At 45.0% G+C, this 22082-nt stretch overlaps 1 protein-coding gene across 1 annotated transcript in view; it reads left to right on the top strand.

Moving 5' to 3' along the window:
• The window catches only part of T265_07808 (hypothetical protein), a gene marked incomplete at both ends in the record, with an annotated part of 24604 nt that extends 10621 nt beyond the window's left edge, over positions 1-13983 (top strand). Inside the window, 3 exons of the mRNA XM_009173437.1 lie at positions 6151-6264; positions 11448-11551; positions 13660-13983. Of these exons, the coding sequence (XP_009171701.1) occupies positions 6151-6264; positions 11448-11551; positions 13660-13794 (353 nt within the window). The remainder of the gene's footprint in view (positions 1-6150; positions 6265-11447; positions 11552-13659) is intronic.
• Positions 13984-22082: the final 8099 nt, after the last annotated feature.

Genomic DNA, 22082 nt, shown 5'->3' with positions numbered 1-22082 from the left:
CAGAACCACGTGGGTTCTCTCTCTTTTCCCGACCACGCCTTTGGAAACCACGCCAAGTAAATGAGTTAGTTCCGATAGTCCCGACGCCCAAACCTCTGGGAGCAACAGTTTGTTGACCTGAAGTCTATGCTCATTTTCGAAAGGCGAGAGGAAGGTGGCCATTCAGTCATCAAGCGCGATGTTTGGAGTCTATGTTTATTAGAAAGGGAGCTAGCGCCAAGGGGAAACGTTCTGACAAGACCGTGTGCCTTCGTTTGACACTCTGTGACATTACTGAATGGCCACCTTCCCCTAGAAAGATGTTCGGACATTACCAGAACGACATCACCCTTTCTGAGTTTTCTATTCTGACTTAACCACTTATGGCGAAGCTGAAGCGTAGGAATGTATTCTTCCATCCACCTGTTCTAGAAAACATCCGGCAAATAATTCACCTGTATCCAACGTCGGGTGAGCCGCTCTTGCAAATCTCAATGAGACGAGATACCTGGGTTTGCTTCGTGTAGCAAGAGGTGATTCGGAGTCAAAGCCAGTGCGTTATGGCAATCTGTACTTAAAGATGTTAAACGCCGATCGTTCAGAATACATTCCACCTCGACGAAAAAAGTTGACAAACAATCATTTGTTCTTGGATGAGCACAGAAATGATTTGCTGCACTGACCGTATCATTCGTTCCCACACGCCTCCTCGATGGCTAGCAAAACGGAGGGGGGGGGGTTAAAATGCCACTGAATATCTCGAGTCAGTAGTTGGTTGTTAACTTTCTCTTGGTCCCAAAGCGATACGTGCTCCCTGAGTTCCTAAACGGTGCCAATGAAGTTGAATCCGTTATCGCTGTAACTATTCAAAAGTTTTCCTCTTCGACCAACAAACCTCATTAACGCCATAATGAATGAATCGGTAGTCAATAAGTGCGTCACTTTGAGGTGAACCGCTCGGGTAGCCATACATGAAAATATGCTGCGACCACGCTTTACCAAAAGTGGTCCAAAATAATCAGCACCCAGGGCTTCGAAACATTTTCTACCCTTTTCGGATCGCACTGATGTTAACGGAGCCATCATCTGCTGACATATGTTCCATGACCGTTTTCTGCACCGAATACTCTTATGGAGGATGCGATTCAACGATGTCTACCATGAACTTCCCAAACATTTTGCCTAATAACGCCTAGGACATGAGAAGCGTCCCGGAATGACCTTCTGTTTCATGATAATCTCAAATGAGTAGATAAGTAACTGGGCGTTCATTGGGCTATATAGAAAGGCGCTTCAAGGATAACGCATAGCTGGAATACTTCAGTCATCCACCAACGCAAAGAACACTGTCGAAAAGGATGAGACAAAGCTTACGTAGTGCTGAGACCCTAGTCGGCTTCGATCGAGTGAGTCGTTTTTAAACGACTTAATTCGCCACTATATACTTCTACTTGGACCTATTAGTGCACTGCTGATGATGGCTGTAACACAATGCAGAAGGTATATGCACTAATAAATGTTTTAGTATAGTTGACAATGGTAAGATGCCACACGTATGAAAATAAATGCAATGCAAAACGGGAGCTAGTCAAACGAGGAACTTATCGTCTGTGGGAGTTCCTTGGTGAAATTCGGGACGGCGGGAACGTGTTTTCTCCGCAGTATGGCCGCTACATATATTCCATAATTGTCCGTGGACTTGTGAAGAATGGTTGACTTCCTGCTTCCTGCGCGCGCGAGTGTGTGTTGGGTCGAGTTGTATGCCTATTTATTGTGTGCAGTGTGAAGATAGGGGTGTCCCTTGTCGGCTAAGGCTGCAAGTGGGACAGGAATTGTCACGTGGTTTGAGTGTTTGTGACGCGTGATCTGATGAGTGACCTCTACAGACCTGACGGATAACGGCCACTTGTAGATGACCAGCAATCGGCATGATGATAGACCTTCCAAATTTGTGCATAAGCTAGCGTATGAAGCGCCTCAAACACGCAACTGCTTTCAACAGCCTGAACAGCTAAACCATCGGACAAACAAACGCTCGGAAACACTTCGGGTAGAAAAAACGTTACCAGTTGCTCGAATCTTTTTCAGCTCCACGCCATCGGGCATCTAATCAAGGGTCAAATATAACACAGGAATCTTCGGTTCGTTGATAAACTAGGGTCCATACACCCAGTGACTCAAGTTGTCCACTTCTTTAATGCTCCTGGATGCTAGGTCGGCAGGGTTTTGTGATGATTTCACGTGCTTCGATTCGTTCTGCGAGGAGTATTCATTGATACTGGCTGGCCGATTGGCCAAAAAGGTACAAAATCTCGTGGACTGATTGTTGATGTAATAAAGCACTAGTTGTGAGTCTGTCCAAAGAGTGGCCGCGGAGAAGAAGTCAGGCAAACTCAATAAGTAGTTTGTGGGCCCTGGCGGTTAATGCGACGGCAGCAAGTTCTAACCTCGGAACGCCAACGGTCTTCAACAGTGAAACTCTAAATTTTCCGGAAATCAAACGCCACGCCACCCGACCATCGTTTGAAACAAAACGTACTAATGCAGCAACGCCATAACCTGTTTCTGACGTGTCTGAGAACACGTGAAACTCAGGACCACAGATACCCACAAAATTGTCAGGGGACAAGCATCTTAGGTGCCACACAACTACAATCGACTTGACCAAGTTCAACCAAGAATGTAATCGGATTGAATGATCTTCACTGATAGGAGAGCTCCAACAAAGGTCGGCCTTACATAGTTCTTGTAGCAGCTGCTTCGCGGTCGAACATACAGGGGCTACCAATCCTAGTGGATGGAAAACCGCACAACCAGCTTCTAGAATTCCTCTTCGTGTTAGTGGTTTCTCGGGAATACGAAACCGAAAGCAAAGGGTGTCAAGAGATGAATCCCATTAAATGCCCAGCGCCTGCTGTGTATTTATTGTTTTGAAAGACATTTCTACTACAGCCTCCATTTATTCCGATGGCGGGAGCCCTTACAATACATCGGGATATTGCTCGTCCACTTATGACACCTTTTGACAGTAGCTCGGTTATTCCTTGCACAAAACTCATTGCGTCAGTGACGGAAGGTACTGACACCAAGCAATCATCTACATAGAAGTTCTTTAACACGGATGATTTAATTTTATGGTCATGATCCTTGCCGAAGACAGACACTGTTTGCTGCAAGGTGAAATGGGCACAGAAAGGCACTGAAAACATGAGAATTCATTTGAAACTCAATAGGCTCACTATTAAGTTCACTCTGGGAGGACCGCAGAAATCTCAAAGCCCCTTGATCAAACTGTGGTACATGAACTTGCATGAACATTTCTTCGACATCTGCGGACATAGCGACCCGGTCACTTCGAAATTTCAAAAGAACACCTACCAAATCAGCAGTTTTATCTGGTCCCTGGAGAAGCATTTCGTTCAGCGATCTTCCGTGGTGCTTAGCTGCACAGTCAAATACAACTCGCATTTTTCCAGGCTTTCTGGGATTCAGTACCGCATGGTGAGGTAGGGACTATCTTGCGGCTGACTGTAGAGTTCTCAGCTCAGAGGGAACGGATTCTGGCATAATGCCGTAGTGACTACTTAGTTGTGTGAGATCGGAAAAGTTCGACTTCCTCTGATCACCGATGGTTTTTTGAACGAATCCCGTCAATTTCTGTTGTAAAGCATATAGCAAGCACCTCACTAACCTATCCAAATTCCCCAGAGAACTCAGTTCTGCACTGTAGTTCATCTGAGTCAGATCTCTCGCCTTGCACGATGTAGAACGAAAACATTTTATAAGACCATTGATCAGGGGTCTAGCCACTACATGTGACTTTCCAAAAGGCTCATGCAGAATTCGGCGGGTTCATCCATATCCTTCTGTAGGCTGAAGCATGAGGCGATCTCTGATAGCCTCCCTGGCTACACCGGCACATGCATTTACTAATTGTATCGGCCGTTTCCCATCGTCCTGGGTCTTGCTTTCGACGTAAAGCTCGAACTGACGCATAAACCTCCAGTAGCTCCTGGGTTGACCATCAAACTGCATAAGGTCGATTTTTGGCAAATCCTGGCCCTCTATAATAGATTCCAGATGGCGATAGTCACCTAACCTATTTTGCTGTCGTTCGGCCACCCGGAAACTACGTTGGTTTTCAGAATTCAACGGCGATATAATCTTTCTACAATCTTCAACATAGCTGTTAATACGCTCTTTTGAGGACTCTGACAGTCCTGACCGGTTGCTACGCACCAATCCGTCTTCGCTTCCAGTCAAAGATCCTTCGAGCTCCACCAACTCCACCTCCGTTTTGGCTTTCAGGAGTTGTTTTTCATGATTGGTTTTCATAGCCTCTGATTCTAAATTGAATTCCTCTTTAAGTTGTCTTTCTTTAAACTGCGCTACCAATAAAGCAGCCTTGGACCTCGAATTCCCCAAACTCATCCTAGAAGCTACCCTAGAGCTCTTCGCTGAAAATATTTCATGTTCGACTTATCTGTTGTTTTTCTCAACTTCCTCGTCCGGTTTTGAATTCACCGAGATTGAACTGGCGGTGGGCATCCAAAAAGCTATGCTTGTTAACGTTGAGTAGTGTAACTATCGTTTCTGATAGTTGAGCAACGAGCGCCCAAGTTAGCAACTAAACTGGTAAAACTCCGAACAAATAATTACGCAAGTGTGCTGTGCTATAAAAATGAAAGTAATTACATCGATACAAAATCACAGACTTCAACGGTTTTCGACAAACGGTGAGGTACTCGAGAAAGCAAGCAAAGCCGATATGGATCAACAGTCAGCGCGTGATCGAAACCTGGTCGCCAATTGATGCACTGAAGCAAATTTATAGCTGACCAAGTTGTAATACAAAAATAGTATAACAAAAGCGGCAAAAACGATTTGCGTAGAAGAGAAACGGGAAGTATAAAGGTCTTTGCAAAACTGAAATAGAGTTAAATTATGTCGAAGCTAAAGAGGGCTGTTCATTTGGATTGATAACCGGGGAGACAGTCATTCAAGATGGGAAGCAAATTTAAGGACATACGGCTATGCAGCAAAGCGATCTATGCCGATAAGCCACAACGTACCACATAGTTGCTGGAAGGACTCGAACCGGCGACCTTCCAGTTGGTAGTTGTACAACATACAACGAGAAAAAAGGAGGGTATAAAGGTCTTTGGAAGACTGAAGTGGAGTTTAGTTACACCAAAATTAAAAAGGGCGGTTCATTTGAATTTATAACGGGAAAGACAGTCGTTCAAGATTGGAGGCAATTTTAAAAATATGCAAATTTGTAGCATGAATTTAGTATCGTAGCAGGAAAACCTGAACTCTCAAACTTCTGGAGAAGCCTTTAGTGACCCCAAATTAAGCAGTTTAGCAGACTGTCTTAGTCAGCTGTATGTAAGTAAGCTTTTGTGTGATGTAAATCGGTTTCCGAGTCCACAACGTGCTGTTTCAGTTGTCCTGTTTCGACGGGACAGTCCAGCTAGGTCTCTAACTTTCCTCGCTTTTGTAACTCAAATGAACGTGTACATTAGTACGAACGTTAAAAGTGAACCCTTTTGAATAAGCCCATTAGAAATGTCGCTAAAATTACCTTTCCTTTGTTTTGGGTATATCCCACTGTCAAATGATGAAAATGAGCGCTGATATGTTTCCATCGGTTTTTAAACTTGTATCTGATGTTTCAATTGGATTTAATGGCTAAAAAAGTGAGTTCTTCACGTTCCACTTATATTTCACGGGGCTTGAAGCACAGGAAATTATGTGTACCGCATGCTTCGTTCGATCGGCCGCATCCGCTATCACTGGTTTACTCAGCACTGAGCTGCCACAACCAATAGGTTTTGTCTAGTTCCCATCAACGTTACCTCATCACCTTGCAGGAACCACCATTCTGGTCAACACTACTTCCGCAGTGTGAGTTTGTTAAACCCCGCACAGTAATCGAGTTTCTCACTCGCATTGTGGCAAGAGGAGATTGCTCACCGACAACTACCTCTCTATCTATCTCTATCGTAGCATCATTAACCATGCCGATCACCTCAAAAACTATTTCTTCTCTATGTTGATCGATCTAACTAACTATTTGCTCGTGTTACTTTCAACTGGTTTGTGCCAACGACTGCGTCTTCAGTTACGTTGTTTCCGTCCCCAATAAATTTCTCTTCCAACTCCTCGCAGATTCCTGGGACTGTGTGGCAACTGTGTTCTTCATCGACACCGCCCATAATGTGTTGACCTACCTGGAAACCATCTGGCGAATACTGAAGCCCGGTGGATACTGGATTAACTTTGGTGAGTGGTTTTTGTTTCCTCAATAGTTCAGCTGTAGCACCCTTTCGGTGCATATCTGCCATTCCACCAGAAGGAAGCACGAGGGTTGAGATACTGCCAAGTAGCCTTAGCCTAGACAGGGGAAGTCGAGAGGCAGAGGTCGGGTTCGAACCACGGACCTTCCGGCAGTAAATTCGCGCTCTAACCACTTGAGCCATCTCGCCCTCTTACTGTACGTCTTACTCATCCCGTACATCCGCAGTGGCTCCCATCCCCTCAATCTCTTTAACTGAATTGCCTTTACGTGGGTTTGTCTTTGGCTTTGGTATCTACCCTGTGCAGTTTACCGTGAATTGACAATGTGGACCACACGAAACCATGCCAGATAATGGCAGCCTGAAAGGGGTCGTGATGCTTGCACATTCCAGTCACGCCCAACCTCTTGTCCTGGTGGTCGGGCTTCTGTGGTCCAATGATCTCTCAGACCACGGTCCCTGGAACTCAGTTCCTTAATGTTTAGCCATGTCAGAAAGGCCGACAGTGAGCCACCCAATGAAGAAGATTGAGTCCCCGTACTGCGAGAAGTCGTATTACGAGGCGGTCTTGAGGTAGAGTCGTGTTGTCCTATACGATGGGAATGTGAGGGAAGTAGGTGGCCAGCATGTCCGTATTTATGGAAGCAGCAATTCTCATGTTCTCAGAGGAAGGACGGGTTAGAAAAGATCGGCTTTAAAGGCCGCACACGTCGATCGCCCAACGGTCGACCGTAACGTTCGACATATTATTCAAAACGGTCGAAGTACTTTTGAAGCCGAAGAGTTTAGTGCTGACCAGAAGGCATCTGCTGTGCGCAGCCGCATTAGGACTGATACCTTAATGTCTTACTCCCTGTGTCCTCGGGCCGCTCGTCTGCAGCCGAGTTGGTGAGACTATTGAGTCTTTGGCTCCGGGAAGGATCTCCAAGAAAACCCTAACAAACACTGCCTCGCGGTCCAGTTTTTTAGGGTCCGCGGACAAAACTCCATTCTCCCACTGCCTTGTGGGTCAGACTTTTCAGTCAAAGGTTCAAGTTGGAGTTCCTTGAACAAACCCAATTCTTCGGCCTGGACAACCAAGAAGCATTATTCGCTCTTACACCTCTTCGTTCACTGACTCCTCTCCACACGTTCCTCACTCAGGTCTTTGTGATTCACTTCTCTGTCAGTAAAGTAAATAAAAATAAACCCTTATTAAATTCAGTGGATCTGCTCCGCATTACTGCGTTCAATGTCTGCACTCACTGTCAGTTTAGGCAACAGATGACTCGAGATGGCTGTGTTTACGGCATGAACTTACGAATCGGAAGGTCTGTGGTTTTCACCCAACCTCGGCATTCTAACTGCTTCTGTCTAGGTTTGGGTAAGCTGGCAGTATCTCAGCCCTCGTGCTTCCTTCGAGTGGCATGGCGGCTGGACATTGAAAAAGTACTACCGCCGAACGATTGTTGTGTATTAACCTAGACTTTTTCTCATTCGGTCGATGTATGTCGTGTCTCCGAAACACGCATGCAAGATCACAGTCGTGTCTCCGAAACACGCATGCAAGACCACGGTCAGCTCATACATCTCAATTCGCTCGAGACGTACCTCACTCTTCGTGTGTCTGCTGATCCCAGGCCAGTGGCTCTTGGTAGCTAGGGCGTGAATTTTGTATGAACAATGGTTGTTCGATTGACTGGTTCAATGGAGATCAATACACCTCGGCGTGGTGAACTATGCTTGTTTGTTGTGTCAGCACGTGCTCCGACATACGGCAGCTCTGAGGCGGAGAAAGACAGCTTCTATCGATCAGCGAGAGTTTCAGATATCGTGATTCTGGCAGACGCTACGAATGCTCAGGTTGGCTGACTAAGTCTTGGAAGTTCATCCTTGCGGAAGGTGTACTCTGGAGCATCCTTTTTTCCGCATCTGTTAAGGCATTCCTTCTTTATTGGAAAGTGACATGCAAGAAGAGCCAAAAACGAAGTTTCCGTTTAATCGCCTTTTTCATATAGGTCTCTTTTTGTAGGAACATGCTACTCATGAGGTTGTTGAATGCACCTCGGCAATATGACCGGTTTTGACCTTCTTGTGGCTTTTCAAGTAGGCGCAATCCTTGAGTTCCTAAACGTTTATTCTTCTTGAACACACAGCTGGCGAATTACACTTGTTTGCTGATGAAGTTCATTTTAATGAGAGACTCAATTGAATCCCGACCGAATCCCTCGTTAACACCAACTTAGTTTGCAAATGAGTGTATTTCGCAAGTGATCCTTCCTTCTTCACAAACATTCAGTAATCGAACGGGGAACATGTGACTTCCGGACAAAAACAACCGCATGGCGGCTGGATAATGCAACATTGACCGAATCGTTCTAATCCATAACAATGATGTAAGAAGGGATTGTCAACTTGCAACTGGATATCCTTCGTTCATTTTTTCACTTATGAAGACCGGTTGTTTGTCGTAATTAGTGCAAAGTATAGATAGAATAATCGTTCAGCTGTAAAGTTCTTTCGATGCCTAGCTGGCATGCCACCCAAAGGAAACACGAGGACTGAGATCTCCCGGGTTGTTCAAGCCTAGGCAGAAGCAGTCGAGATGCCGCGGTTTGGCTCGAACTATGGACCTTCCGAATGGTAATTCGTACCTGAACTACTGAGATATCTTGCGCTCAGCAGAAGACCGTTCAGTGTTTCGCATCTTAGCGAAGTGAGACATGTCACGTCCGCCTCATAAAAACGAAGGTACCAGGCGGTATTAGATTAAATGGGCAAATGTCCACAGAAAAATTATTCGTCCTCCGGAGCCAGAGGACATCTTTTGGTGGTGTTCGAAAATCCCCCATGTTACCCGAACATTGCAATAAAAACAGAATGGGCGCTCTTTGAAGTATTCGATCTTGTCAGGAGTTACAGCTGATAACGGAGGGTCGAAAACGTACACGAATCGACCAGTATCCTACTTGATGTCCTGGCCAAGTGATGCGAGTACTCAGGAGACAACTATCCAGACTGTCGATCAGAAGATCCTCTTAGCTTGGATGAATGGGCTCTGTCGTCTTACCGAGGGCTACTCTAGACTAAAAAGAATTTGTGTTTGACTGTGATAGTTTTTTGCGACAGTTTTGGAACGCTTTGTGATGTCACTTTTGCTCGGAGCCGAATGTGCTGCTTCATCCCAAACCCTTGAGCTCGATTTCGATCTGGGTGAATACGATCGGCGAACGAAAGTGCAGAGGTCTGTTGCAGGTCGTCAACTGGCCTAAGCCGGTACCAGTGAAAGGAAGAAGGCCTTCGCTGCGGAGTTATTTATTAAAAAAGCCAACTGAGCAGTTACAGACTATTAGGCAGGGAAGCAAAACTCTCATATGCATCTTGTTTACAAAAACTGAATATCCATCTTCTCTTTGAACGCGTCTTTCTGTACCTTCCTGGATACTTATTGACTGTTGCTCGAATCCAAGCAAATGCTACAAAGCGACTCCACAAATTCCGCAAAAGATCTCCCTTTTCAAGAGACGCAAAGCGAATTCACAAGAATAAAAAATACTACTCGCGTGACTCCCCATCAGTAGTATCACCGTTACACCAGTAGCTTATTGTCGAGGTATAGGTGCTATACGTCAATTCCTACATGCGTCAGAGCTCGAGGTGACTCAGATGTTAAAGTCGCGAATGTACTAACCTGAAGGTCCATGGTTCGCACCAAAGCGCGGCATTTCGACTGTTCCTGTCTAGGCGTGGGTAGTCTGGCGGTATTCCAACCTTCGTACATCCTTCAAGTGCATGATAACTAGGCACCGAAAGGGTGTTGAATCTGAAGGTTGCTCTTAGTACCGTCATTCTACTATGTTAATGCATGATGTTACTTTGTTTTTTCTCTCGTAAAATGCGAGCACTCTCCAAGTCGTTTTAGGACAAAATAAATTTAAAGAGGCACGCAAAAAGCTAGTTTTTATTGGGTTCAGGAATGAGCACAACATGATGAGGTTACAGCGTTTTGGCCGTCAATTCTGGGTACAAAAAACACTCCATGACTATGAGTATTGTTCATTTGGCCAATATATCTTGTGCTGGCGAGTGCAACCCACAAAATTGGGCATTTTCGGCAATGGGACCGTAGTGTCATGAAATTGGCGTTGTCCCAAGTGCAGTAGGTGTTAACAGCGGACCTCTGCTCTAAGTGAGACTCCCTTCTGACCGGTGCTGAATTGACGCATTTCGATCCCCGGGGTTTCGGAAGCAGGCAGAGAAGTTCCAGACAGTGCGTCAATGATGTAGTTCGAGCGAAGTTTCGGGAGAATTGACAAAGCCCTTATTTTCCTCCTAGTGTGAAGCGTCGGTGTTCACAAGGAGGGTTATTGCTAATAATTACGAAATCCTTCAGCCATTTACTAGTTTGAGTGAAAGCCACTGACACAAAGCCCTTATTTTCCTCCTAGTGTGAATCGTCGGTGTTCACAAGGGGGGTTATTGCTAATAATTACGAAATTCTTCAGCCATTTACTAGTTTGAGTGAAGGCCACTGACGGCCTGCTGGGCTCTTCGATTGTTGGCAGACAGTTCCCGAATTTCGCGATCCGGAATATACGTCCAAATGCACTCTCTGCACTTGGAAGGATTCGTGAATGAACGGTCCATTCAGTGCTCGTTTGATTCCCAGACTCCGACCAATTCAACATGCTGATGTTCGACCTGTTCTAGGTAGTTTCTTCGTAGTTCGGTTTCTAATCGGTAATTTTTGGGAAAAAAAGTGTCATCGCAAAATTTTTTCTGTGGCGAGGACTACCGTTGTAACGAGCAAACGGTATCTTCGAGTGACGCACAGTACCCGAACCTCCGGTAAGGCAAAACAAAGTCGGGTTCTATACAGTACTATTGATGTACGACATAAATTCACAAATTATACGAACCTCGAAAGTAGTTGCTCGTCCAAAACAAATGGTCCACCTAGACTACAAAAGTACGAACCAAATGAGCAAATAGGCTCCCACGTTAGACAGTCACACGCGCATGAAATCGGGCACAAATGGCTGGATGACCTCAAGGCCAAATAAGTGAAGTAGTAAGGACAAACAAACGCCACTTCATATACTCGCACTAAACACAAAAGTGGGGCGGGGTTACGTCAGCATTACACACCATTGTTTTGAGCTTTCGTTTTCTTGCCTCTGTTTATTGCAGGTCCACTCCTCTATCACTTCTCGGACATTCCTGGAGAAGATTCGTTGGAATTAAGTTACGAGGAATTGCGCTTGGCAATCCAGCGAATCGGCTTCACAACCGTAGTATGTTCGTTTTTTGCTATTAGGGCAAACTACTGCTACATGTTTTCAGTAGGCAAAGTTAAGACGGCAATTATGTGAAGATGACTTTCGGGCCTGTCAAGACCAATAATTGACCCATGAAGCTGTGGTTTCAGTCAACTTTGCTGCATTTAGTTGTATGCCTTCATTCACTCACTGTTTTGCTACATTAATTCTATGTACACTAGTACAGTATGTACTGTGTACACTGGTCACATGAACTTATGTGACCACTCTTTTCAGCCACATTGGATATCTGTGGCTGATTGGACAAACTTTGTCACTCGGACCTGCACTGTCAACAGGGACTGAGCATACCCCCTATTTTCTACTCTGATGGCATATTAATCAATCAAAGACGAGTGTTGTGTACTGTTGAAAATTCACGAAATCAAGATTCTTTTCCAAGGCTCTTTCCGAATGTGTTTCCATGCTTGGGTCCTGGACCTAGCAGGAGACTAGGAGATCTTTGTTTCTTCAACTCGAACTTCAGTGCAAAGTTCATTTTATTTTCCAGTTTCTGACCCATATAGTTTTAACCCTAATTTGTGTGATAAGCCTTCTACTTGTTTTTTGTTCCCAAACTTATATCCCTCTTGTGGGTTTTATACTCACGTTAGCCTTAACTACTGTTCATGCTTGCGGGACGAATGAACTTAAACCTCTCCAGTGAGAGGTTTTACTGTCGTGTACTCTTGTTCAGTACGTCAAAATCCATTGGCGATATGAAGAAATTCGAGAACGTTCAGATGAGTTTTCCTTCTGTGAGTGAAGCCAGTCTGTGATAGACAGCCGATAAGCACTGTACAGTGAATCATCAACAGTGCGCACCTCAGTATGTTTCGAGCCGGTGACCACCCTTCTAGTAGCTGGAATACTTAACCGTTCAGCCCAGTGCGGCTAAACGGCAGTGTGATTAGCTCACAGCTAGGGAGGAAATAGAGCCACTCAGTCGCGGGATCCACATAGCGCGGTCACACATGTTAACTGGCTCCTCGAGTGGCAGTTTTCCAAATGGAAGTTTGACTCATCCGAAGGAGCTATTTAGCGCGTAATAATCCGATGTGATTTCCTTGATTTCAGGGTGAATAATGATTTAGTGCGAGTTAATCACAATGCTGATCAGTCGTTCGTTGGCAACCTACCAGCCAAGAGGTTCCCGGTTCGAAAACTCCAAAGTTTTATGAGATGAGCACTGCTTATGATCACCAACACAGTACTTCTCGGGTTTTTGGCATAGGTTATTTACAATTACGGGACAAAATACCAAGTAGAAGCCTCAAAATGAGTTCTTTTTGTGCTTTTGTCGACTCTGGTCTGTCTCGCTTCGTCTGCCTGCACTTTTCATCAGCGCACAAGCGATATTTACTGCGCTATGTGATCTATTGGTATCATCCACTCTATCCTTAGTGGGGTAGTGATCATACTCCCGCCATGCATCTCATCTGTCCAGTGTTCAAATCCTGAAACGACTCTAATAGGAGTGGAACTTCAGTTCAGTACTTCCTCTTCTTGGTATAGACTCACCAGAATAGATGCATTAGGACATAAAATGGACAGGAGTACTGTGAGTGCATTTACACCTTCAATCGACTCCTTTTATCCAGACTAGGCATTTGACTCTTGTTTAGGGTTTGTGATCTGTTCCAACGGTCGGTGGCTTTTTGATGCATTTGACGTCAACAGGGGCTTCTCTGTCACTTGCGGGTAAAAGATTTGAGCTACTGACAGTAGGTCAAGGTTCTGGTAGAAACGCTTACCTGGTGGATAGCGATGCGTTTGTGCTCGAGGAACCTCAGTGGTTTTGCGCGAAACTACTGATCGGTAGGTCCGTGGTTCGAGCCCAATCTCTGCATCTAGACTACTCTTGTCTGAGCTTGGGCAAATTGACAGTAGCTCAGCCCTTGTACTGTTAACGTGACAGCTGGGCACCAGAATGGTTAGACAGGATTCTTCGGTAGAGGTCATATAAATTTCTTGAGTCCGGGGGAGGAGCCGGAGATGACAATGTTGTCGGTTGATTCATTTTTTACCGTTCCAGTCGAATACTTGCTGCTTGTAAATGGACCTGTTGTCATTCTTCATTGTAGAAAGAAAAGACTGGAATACGTTGTGGCTACACTCAGAATCCCGCATCTATGCTATCGTATGAATACAACTGCGTGTATGGACTTTTCCAAAAGCCATTGTCGGCTTCCACCTGTAGCAACGACGAAACGGCATAGCAATTCGGCGAACGGAGTGACAGATCCATCGATGTTTGCCCTTTACACGAACTAGACGTGTTTCTATGTGAATATTGGCTTCTCGTCTAGGCTCCCCACCCACCGGTGCTCGTACTTATTGGTTCCGTGACATTTCTGTTTTTCTGCCCACTGGGCGAATTTGGGCAAAAGTACACGCCTCATCTGACATGCCCTGCTTTTTTTCTCTTACGGGCTTCATATTTTTGTCCACGGTTTGATCTCTTCGTCTTATCATTCGATCACTCGGGGTTGGAATAGCTTTCCTATTGCTGCAACTGCTAAGGTCGTTTCAAATTTCAAGGCATGTTCATAGCCCAATTATCAGAGGTAGTAACATCAATACTGACACTGATGGTTCACTTCCGGAAAACCACAAGATTTAGATAATTATACTTGGGGCATTGAGGTGGAAGAAGAGAGAATCCATGAGGGAGAAACTTGATGCTAATCTACCGCAAATGTTCTGAGGTGCTTACACATGCATGTGCTCAATCAGGCAGTCTGGGAGGAAATTGAGGGCACGAACGCCAGTGGCACTGATCAACCGCCGTTTCTCGCAACGTCTCTAAGCAAACGCAGGAAGGGTCAGCATGACCCCATCCTAGAGGGCTAGGTGCACCATCAACACCGAAACTCTTCGTAACCCCCTTTACATCCTTTTGCCAAGGTATATCCTGTCCACCTCACAGTTTGTACCATTCTGAAGGAGGCACAGAGAACAACACTGATATCCTGGACATGCAGTCACTACACGGACCGCTTACAATATGGGGAGAGACCCTCGAAGTTGTGGAGCGTACCTGGGAAGTTGTATCAGTTCTGATTGCAGTGTGACAAATGAGGTCAGTGCACAAATCTGCAAGGCTTCAATCGTGTTTGCTAAGTTGAGACACGTATGGCGTAAAGGGGTATATCCCTGACTCTCAAGGGGCGTGCATATCAGGCTGAAGTACGGGTTCTTCTTTGGTGTAGTTGTGAGACTTGGCCTGTTCGATAATCATTGTCTCAGAACCATAGCTCGTGTGAGCTGGTGTCGGTGAATCCATAATGAGGCGATTTGAAAGGGGTTGTGCAACGAGTACTTCTATTAAAGAATGTGTCCAGAAACAGAAGCTGCGTTGGTTGGGACATGCGTTGCGTATGCCCGACCATCGTATTGCGAAGAGAGTGCTGTTTTTCATGCCCAATTGAGAATAGATGAATTAAAGAGTTGGCCGATCCCTAACCTGGCAGAGGGGTTTGAAAGAGATTAAAGAACTTTTGGGTGCTGTTGGCGATACTTGCCTACCGGGATGGGGACCGCTGGATACTCACTGCGAGTGGTTGAAAACGCTGCAAGATATGTCTGCCAACCGATGTCTTGTTGTCAGTTTCTATCCAAAATGCCTGAATGAGTGCCTATAGGTATAGACTCCTCGGAATGATTATAGTAAAGTAGCACAAAGTCCCTCATCATAAGGTCTTCAAATAAATCATGGTTGTACGGCAGCGAAGCATCGGTGTTGAACACTAAAATGCTTTCAATGATGATGCCGATTGCGTGTAGTCAACCCGTGCACGTACAGTTTTATCAGTCATAATCCTCGTGAATCGATACATAAAGTGGATTCAGTCAATCTTTGAAGTGATTGCAATCCATCAATTTTATTTAAAAATGGATGAGTGGAAGGCTTCAAAGTCTTAGCTGATTGACTGGTTGCAAATCGCGCATTGCACCAACGCTGGGAACAGGTGCGATTGAAGCCAATTTGACGGTTGAAATATCGAACTGGAGCAAAACCAGGAGTGCGGAGCGAGCACCTTTAGCAACCTCACCTTAGAGGTTGACAGGGTTTGAACGATGATCAAAGAGTTCTCTCGAACGAAGTAGCTCGCATCCATAGCCCGGCAATCGGCATGCTCAGCGGACCCCATATTGACCCGCACATTGTGCAATATATTATTCGCGGAAACGTGCTACCAATTAATTGATCAGTAGTGAAACTTTTCGCTGCTGAAAACATTTCAGTCAGTCGAGTCAACCAAATCGTAGGTTCAGTATGATTTGAGGTTTAAGGGTGATGATCTTGAAAATTTCACACGCTTTTTTGTTCACTCAAGCAATTGAAACAATCGTATGGCTGTCCTGGCATATGACTTAATCGTCAGGTATCCTTAATTAGCTGTCCGCTCAGTTTACGGTGCAGTCCATAGAAGTACTGTGAATACAGACATGTCCTTCCTGGGCGAATGTGCATGAGTGTCGGCAGATCGAACGGACAAGTTTTGTCTCTTGTTGAAAGGGAAACCCCTTAGGTCTAACCACGATGCACCGACGAGCGCTGCCAGTGAATGGCGGCGGTACGTACATCGTCTAGTTCGATTAACACTGGGGATAGAAAACGTCCACATCATCCCCAAACAAATCCAGCGCGTCACGAGTGTGAAATTTTACCGAATAAAACAGATTAATCTGCATCGTACGTGGCAAGCTGACGTATGAGGATTCAAGCTTTTGAGAATCTTTCGTAACGATGTACGCGGAAATTTCAATCGGTACAGGTTATGAACTCGTGCGTGTTTGTGTGTGGGCGAATTTTCCAACCGAAGCCTACCGAGACTGTGCTTCAATTACGGGACGAGATTTCAACTTAAAATTCTTAAAGCCCCTTATATTGCCAAAAGTAATTTCATCTGGAAGATCTTCACTGGAAGAGACAGTCAACAAGTGGCTAGGTGATTTGGTTCCTGTGATTCGGGGACGCGTGGCACTATATCCTGTCTAAGTGCGACCTATGTTCGCTCCAATCGTTAGTCAACCATAATGCTGCCCAGCCACCCATGGCTGAATGGTAAAATGTTCGGACGATTATGCGGCAGGTCGCGGGTACGACGTTTTGGAATTTTCTGAAATGCACCTGGCTGAAGTTTCTTAATGGGAGAGAAACAACCGTACAGTGTTACTTGGCTTTTCAGCATAGATTGCCTTCAGTGACAGGATGAAATTTCAATTGAAATTTACCAAATGTCCTCTTACTACGAACTTGAACTTTGGACTTCCGACCCAGCAAACATCCCAGTGTTTTACTTTTAGTTGTACTAGGAGCAGTCTGTGCTTGGTTTCTCAGCAGCGGTTTTATTCTTATCGGTTTTTAAATATCCAAATGACTCCCTCGTCGTTTTCAAAGGTGTCTGTAACTTTTGGAGAGCTATCGAGTTGCGCTGTACCAATACTTTCGCGTGAGAAACCAAATAAATACATCGCTCAGCTGTACTCTCGGCGCTAGGTGATTTGGTTCCTGTGATTCGGGGACGCGTGGCACTATATCCTGTCTAAGTGCGACCTATGTTCGCTCCAATCGTTAGTCAACCATAATGCTGCCCAGCCACCCATGGCTGAATGGTAAAATGTTCGGACGATTATGCGGCAGGTCGCGGGTACGACGTTTTGGAATTTTCTGAAATGCACCTGGCTGAAGTTTCTTAATGGGAGAGAAACAACCGTACAGTGTTACTTGGCTTTTCAGCATAGATTGCCTTCAGTGACAGGATGAAATTTCAATTGAAATTTACCAAATGTCCTCTTACTACGAACTTGAACTTTGGACTTCCGACCCAGCAAACATCCCAGTGTTTTACTTTTAGTTGTACTAGGAGCAGTCTGTGCTTGGTTTCTCAGCAGCGGTTTTATTCTTATCGGTTTTTAAATATCCAAATGACTCCCTCGTCGTTTTCAAAGGTGTCTGTAACTTTTGGAGAGCTATCGAGTTGCGCTGTACCAATACTTTCGCGTGAGAAACCAAATAAATACATCGCTCAGCTGTAACACCCTCTCGGCGCCTAGCTGCCATGCCACCCGGAGGAAGCACGAGGGCTGGGATGCTGCCAGGTTGTCCCAGCCTAGACCGGGGAAGTCGAGTGGTAGAGGTCGAGTTCGAACCATAGACCTTCCGGTTGGTAAATTCGCTGTCAAACTGGTGAATGATATAAGTGACGGATTTTCGTCACAAAACCCAGAAATCTTCTATCAGCTACAAGCAAACTGGACCCTGTAACATGTGCCAATCATGAGGTCCACCATTCTTTTGAGTTTTTATCGATTAATAAAGACCTCTCCAATTTTCAACGACATCAGTCTGGTTAATCATGTCAATGAGAACGTGCTGCCTTTGTTCGCAAGGACAAACCGGTTAAAAATGCGTAACTCAAATTGATCACTCTCCCAGAATTTCCTTGGTTTCTTCTATTTTCCTTTATTTGACCGGTCGGAGAGGATTCGGAAGGAAATGTAGTAACGGTATTTTTCTCAGCTTAGTTCTCGATCTGAGCCTCCGAAGCTAGCGTTCACGTCAAAAACAACCACCAAGGGTGCACAATGTATATTAACTTCCAAAATGAAGTCAAAAACACTTGTACAGCGCTTCATATATATAGCGTAGGCGGCAAAAACTATCTGGAAATTCTGACGCTTTCTGGATGCGCGATTGGCAACCGGCATTCGGCCATTACTGGGTCATGTTTGGCTACTGGGTCCAGACTTTCGAACAATCAGATCTCGGCTTGATGCCGGACCGGCAAGCGTCCCGAATTTTCGGTTAATCGTGCGTGGGATGAACTTCTCGGCCGTAGCAGCACCTGACTGTGAGCGGTAAGACCGGATCTGTGGGGAATTCTGTCTATCAAGAAAGTATAGCCCCGTAGCTGCCTACCAACTTGCTTCGGGTTTTCACATGACCTCGCCTAGAAATGCAGTGGGTTTAGTGGACCAACAGGGAATTAATTGAGTTGGTAGGACTGAAGATTGTCTTGTGAGCTGTAAATTTTGGGTTCACTCTGCTAACTTAATCCATAAACATGCTCATCCATGCACGAGAACAGGTTTTTATCCGAACCCCATTCCAGCGAATCCCTGTTAGCTGTACATTTTCGAAGATGATATTAAAGGAATAGTAATAGGAATGTAAACAAGCGGTTGTGAAAGTATTTTCTGGGAAAAGGTCGATTCATCTGGGAAACTTCCACGCTGATATCACCTATGATTTTTGGAATGATTGCAACGATAGGTGCACCCGCTGGTGTTTCAGAGGGTGTTATTTTGGGCAACCGAAAGTAACGGGCACTGGGCTGTTGAAGAGTTCTCAGCAAACTTGTGAGTAGTATCCTTTATGAAAATACATCGCGATATCTTGAATGTTGTACCAACTTAAACATGTGACGGTCTTTGTGCAGTGCAGCACATTCAGTGCTGACTCGAAGATCAGAGGCAGTGACTTGAAGTACCCTCATTGTTTGGTTTTTGATCCGTTCAGTGAGCTTGGCCGTTAGATTTGTCGGCGAACAAATCAACAACGATGCAGCGCACTCAAGCTACCTATATTCCACAACATTTTCGTAGGCTCACTGTCTTGTGCCCCTGCTCAAATTACATGACATAAGAAGAATCCGTGCAAGTATCGATCGAATCTTCCATTCTCACTGGTGCCACAACAGGTACCACCAATAGGTGGTACATATTTCGCCAAAATGAATGAAGCACCTGAGCCAGCTACCTGAATAATAGAATTGTTCAGCAACAAGAATCGACCCGTCCGAAGTGCCCACCCATCAAACGAGATTTCGTCCAGAATCCGTGGCAGATGCTGTCGTGAACAGGGTTAACTATGTGGCGCGTAAAAATGTTCGACCATGTGCAAGCTACTACAGGTTTCGACCGCTTTTGGTCATCCTTTGAGACTATCGTGTTCAGGGCTTTCTGTATGGAACCGGCAGTTTTGGTTGCATTAGTCTTGAGATCAAAATTTCATCAGCTGGGACCAAAACTGGTGGAGTTTTAAATATCTAACTACAACCAAAACCGGGAGTGCGGCGTGAGCGGCTTTAGCATACTCACCGTAGAGGACGACAGGGATTTTGGACGACATTCAAAGTGTTCTCTCGAACGAAGTAGCTCGCATCCATAGCCCGGCGATTGTCGTGCTCAGCAGACTCCATACTAAACCGCGGCTTGTGCAACGTATTTTGTTTGAAAATATACTACTCTTTATTTTGACAGTAGTTGGAATTTCCGCTTTTCGATAAGCTGTATCTTTACGGGCACCATCTGGGTAGTGAAATGTCTGACTTTGTCGGTGCCACGCTGAAAAAGATTTATAGTTGACTATTGGTTAGTCACCTTTGAATCTTCAAGTGACCATTCTGTTCGTTGGTTTTTTCAACCTGGTCCATCATTTATCTGAACGGGTTTATCTCCGTGCTTAATTGTCATGAGTTGAACGCACCTGATTTTATTGGGTTTTATCACAAATTTATAATGAACAGTTGATCGAGATGTACGGTATGGATGGACGAAATTCATGGAAAACTTCCGGGATCGTCTTCGTCAATTTCCAGTCTCCGCGTCTTAAGCGGAACTCAGGTCTGCGTTGTTTTAAGGACGATGGCGACTTCGGTGTGGACATATGCCAAAACTAAACTAATGTAATCGGTAGTTGTTAACTGGGAAAACGTTCGGTTTTGACACAAAAGCTTCATCAAGCCAAATAAGCAGGCCACCGATTCGGCCGGTTTTTAAGGCAACGGTGAACCCACCATTAAGATGTCTTCAGATTAATGTACCCGATCCGTGTTGAATGTCCATTATTTGTTCTAGCGTTTGGGGGAGGGAGTTTCAAATGAGTTCCCATCGGGTTGGGTTCTTTAACCTTCGACTTCGAGATACTTCAAATGATGATTCATTGTGGGCGCCACTGATAGTTTTCATTGGTCAGTGTGGGCTTGTGAATTTACAATTGACAATTTACATGGGGAAGGGAAGGCAACCAGACTAATCGACAAGAACCGTTAATTCATATTCAACACGGACCAAGTGCCATAATCTAAAGACGTCCTAATGTTTGGTCCCCCGTCCGCCCTAAAACTCAAAACTTACACTTTAAATCTTGGTAACCTGGCCACTTGGCATGATGAAGCTTTTGTGTCAAAAGCCAAACGTTGCCCGTTTGAAAACTACCCATTGTTTACCAAACCCTTCTTCAAACGATAAGTTCTCAGTCGATTCTAAACTTTTTCCACTTGATTGTAAACTAATGTACATTGTTTTTATGTGTGCTATAATAAGCTTGACAAAACTGACCGAAAATACACTACCCAGCTTGCCTTGTTAGACAAAGTTCATGTATTTCAACCAGGCATCTGTGCCAGTGGACCTCACTGTCTGCAGCTAGTTTACGTTTGCCACATTTACGTGGTAAACTGATTTGCGAGGAGCTCTGAATCCAGCTCCCTTCTACACTGCCCGTCAGTTTATTATGCGGTCCATAGGGGGCGTTCATATTCACTCTTAATTGTTATTTATTTAGCAATTATATACGGATCCATCGATCAAGTCATCTGCCCAAAGTAGTCTCACATGGTTCTCAAGCTTTCTATCCGAGAAGCTGCCAATTAATGAGTTGGTCAACACCTGAAACGCTTGATCGGAGGATGAGTGGCGCGACATTACGTCACATCAGTGATGAGCCGAAGGGCAAGTCGCGGGTTCGAACTTCAGATGCGGACTGTTAGTGATTTCCATCAGGGATGAGACAGATATACAGTACTTCACGGCTTTCAGCACTGGCTAGCTAAAGTCTCAGCAGATAAGTACGCCAACAACCAACAAGTTCGGTCTCACATTGGTGCGCCCAAACGGACGACGATGTCCTAAAAATAATGAATTTCCCAGCTCAAACCACTGTTAAACGGTATTCCATTCTCAACAAACCTGGAATATGTTGTCATTCTGCGGATAAAACCAGATCAACACCGTCCCTTAATTTTCTTCAAATAGCGTGCCATTGTTTTGGTCCAACAAAACTGTATGACTTTTTACCAGCTCCGAGTTGACTGAAAACACATATTCTGATCAGCACTTGAAGAATACGGTCCGCAAGTTTATCAATTACCGGACGATGACTTAGAGAAATTGACTGGTGTATGGAAAATTTCGACCACATTTCTTGCCAGATTTTGCACAACCAGTTCTTCTGAGAATCTCTGCATATCGTCTTGACATCAGGATGACATGCTAAAACAAGGTTTCCGTGATATCTACTTACTCGCTTCTGGGGTTATGAACTTCGCCACTGTTGTGAACTTAGAACGGTAGTATGCCCCAGATGTTCCCAACAGATTGAGATCTAGAATGTAATCTGATAACTCTGATGTGGTTATGTCAGTTCCTTGTAAGGTTAGATGTGTCCACCGTTGCGTTTTATTTTTGCAGTATTTCCTGTCCTGTCTACTTCTGG

This window comes from Opisthorchis viverrini (genome assembly GCF_000715545.1).
Source record: "Opisthorchis viverrini unplaced genomic scaffold opera_v5_186, whole genome shotgun sequence".
In the NCBI taxonomy this organism is placed as follows: Eukaryota; Metazoa; Platyhelminthes; class Trematoda; order Opisthorchiida; family Opisthorchiidae; genus Opisthorchis; species Opisthorchis viverrini.
This window is presented reverse-complemented; position numbering and strand designations above follow the sequence as displayed.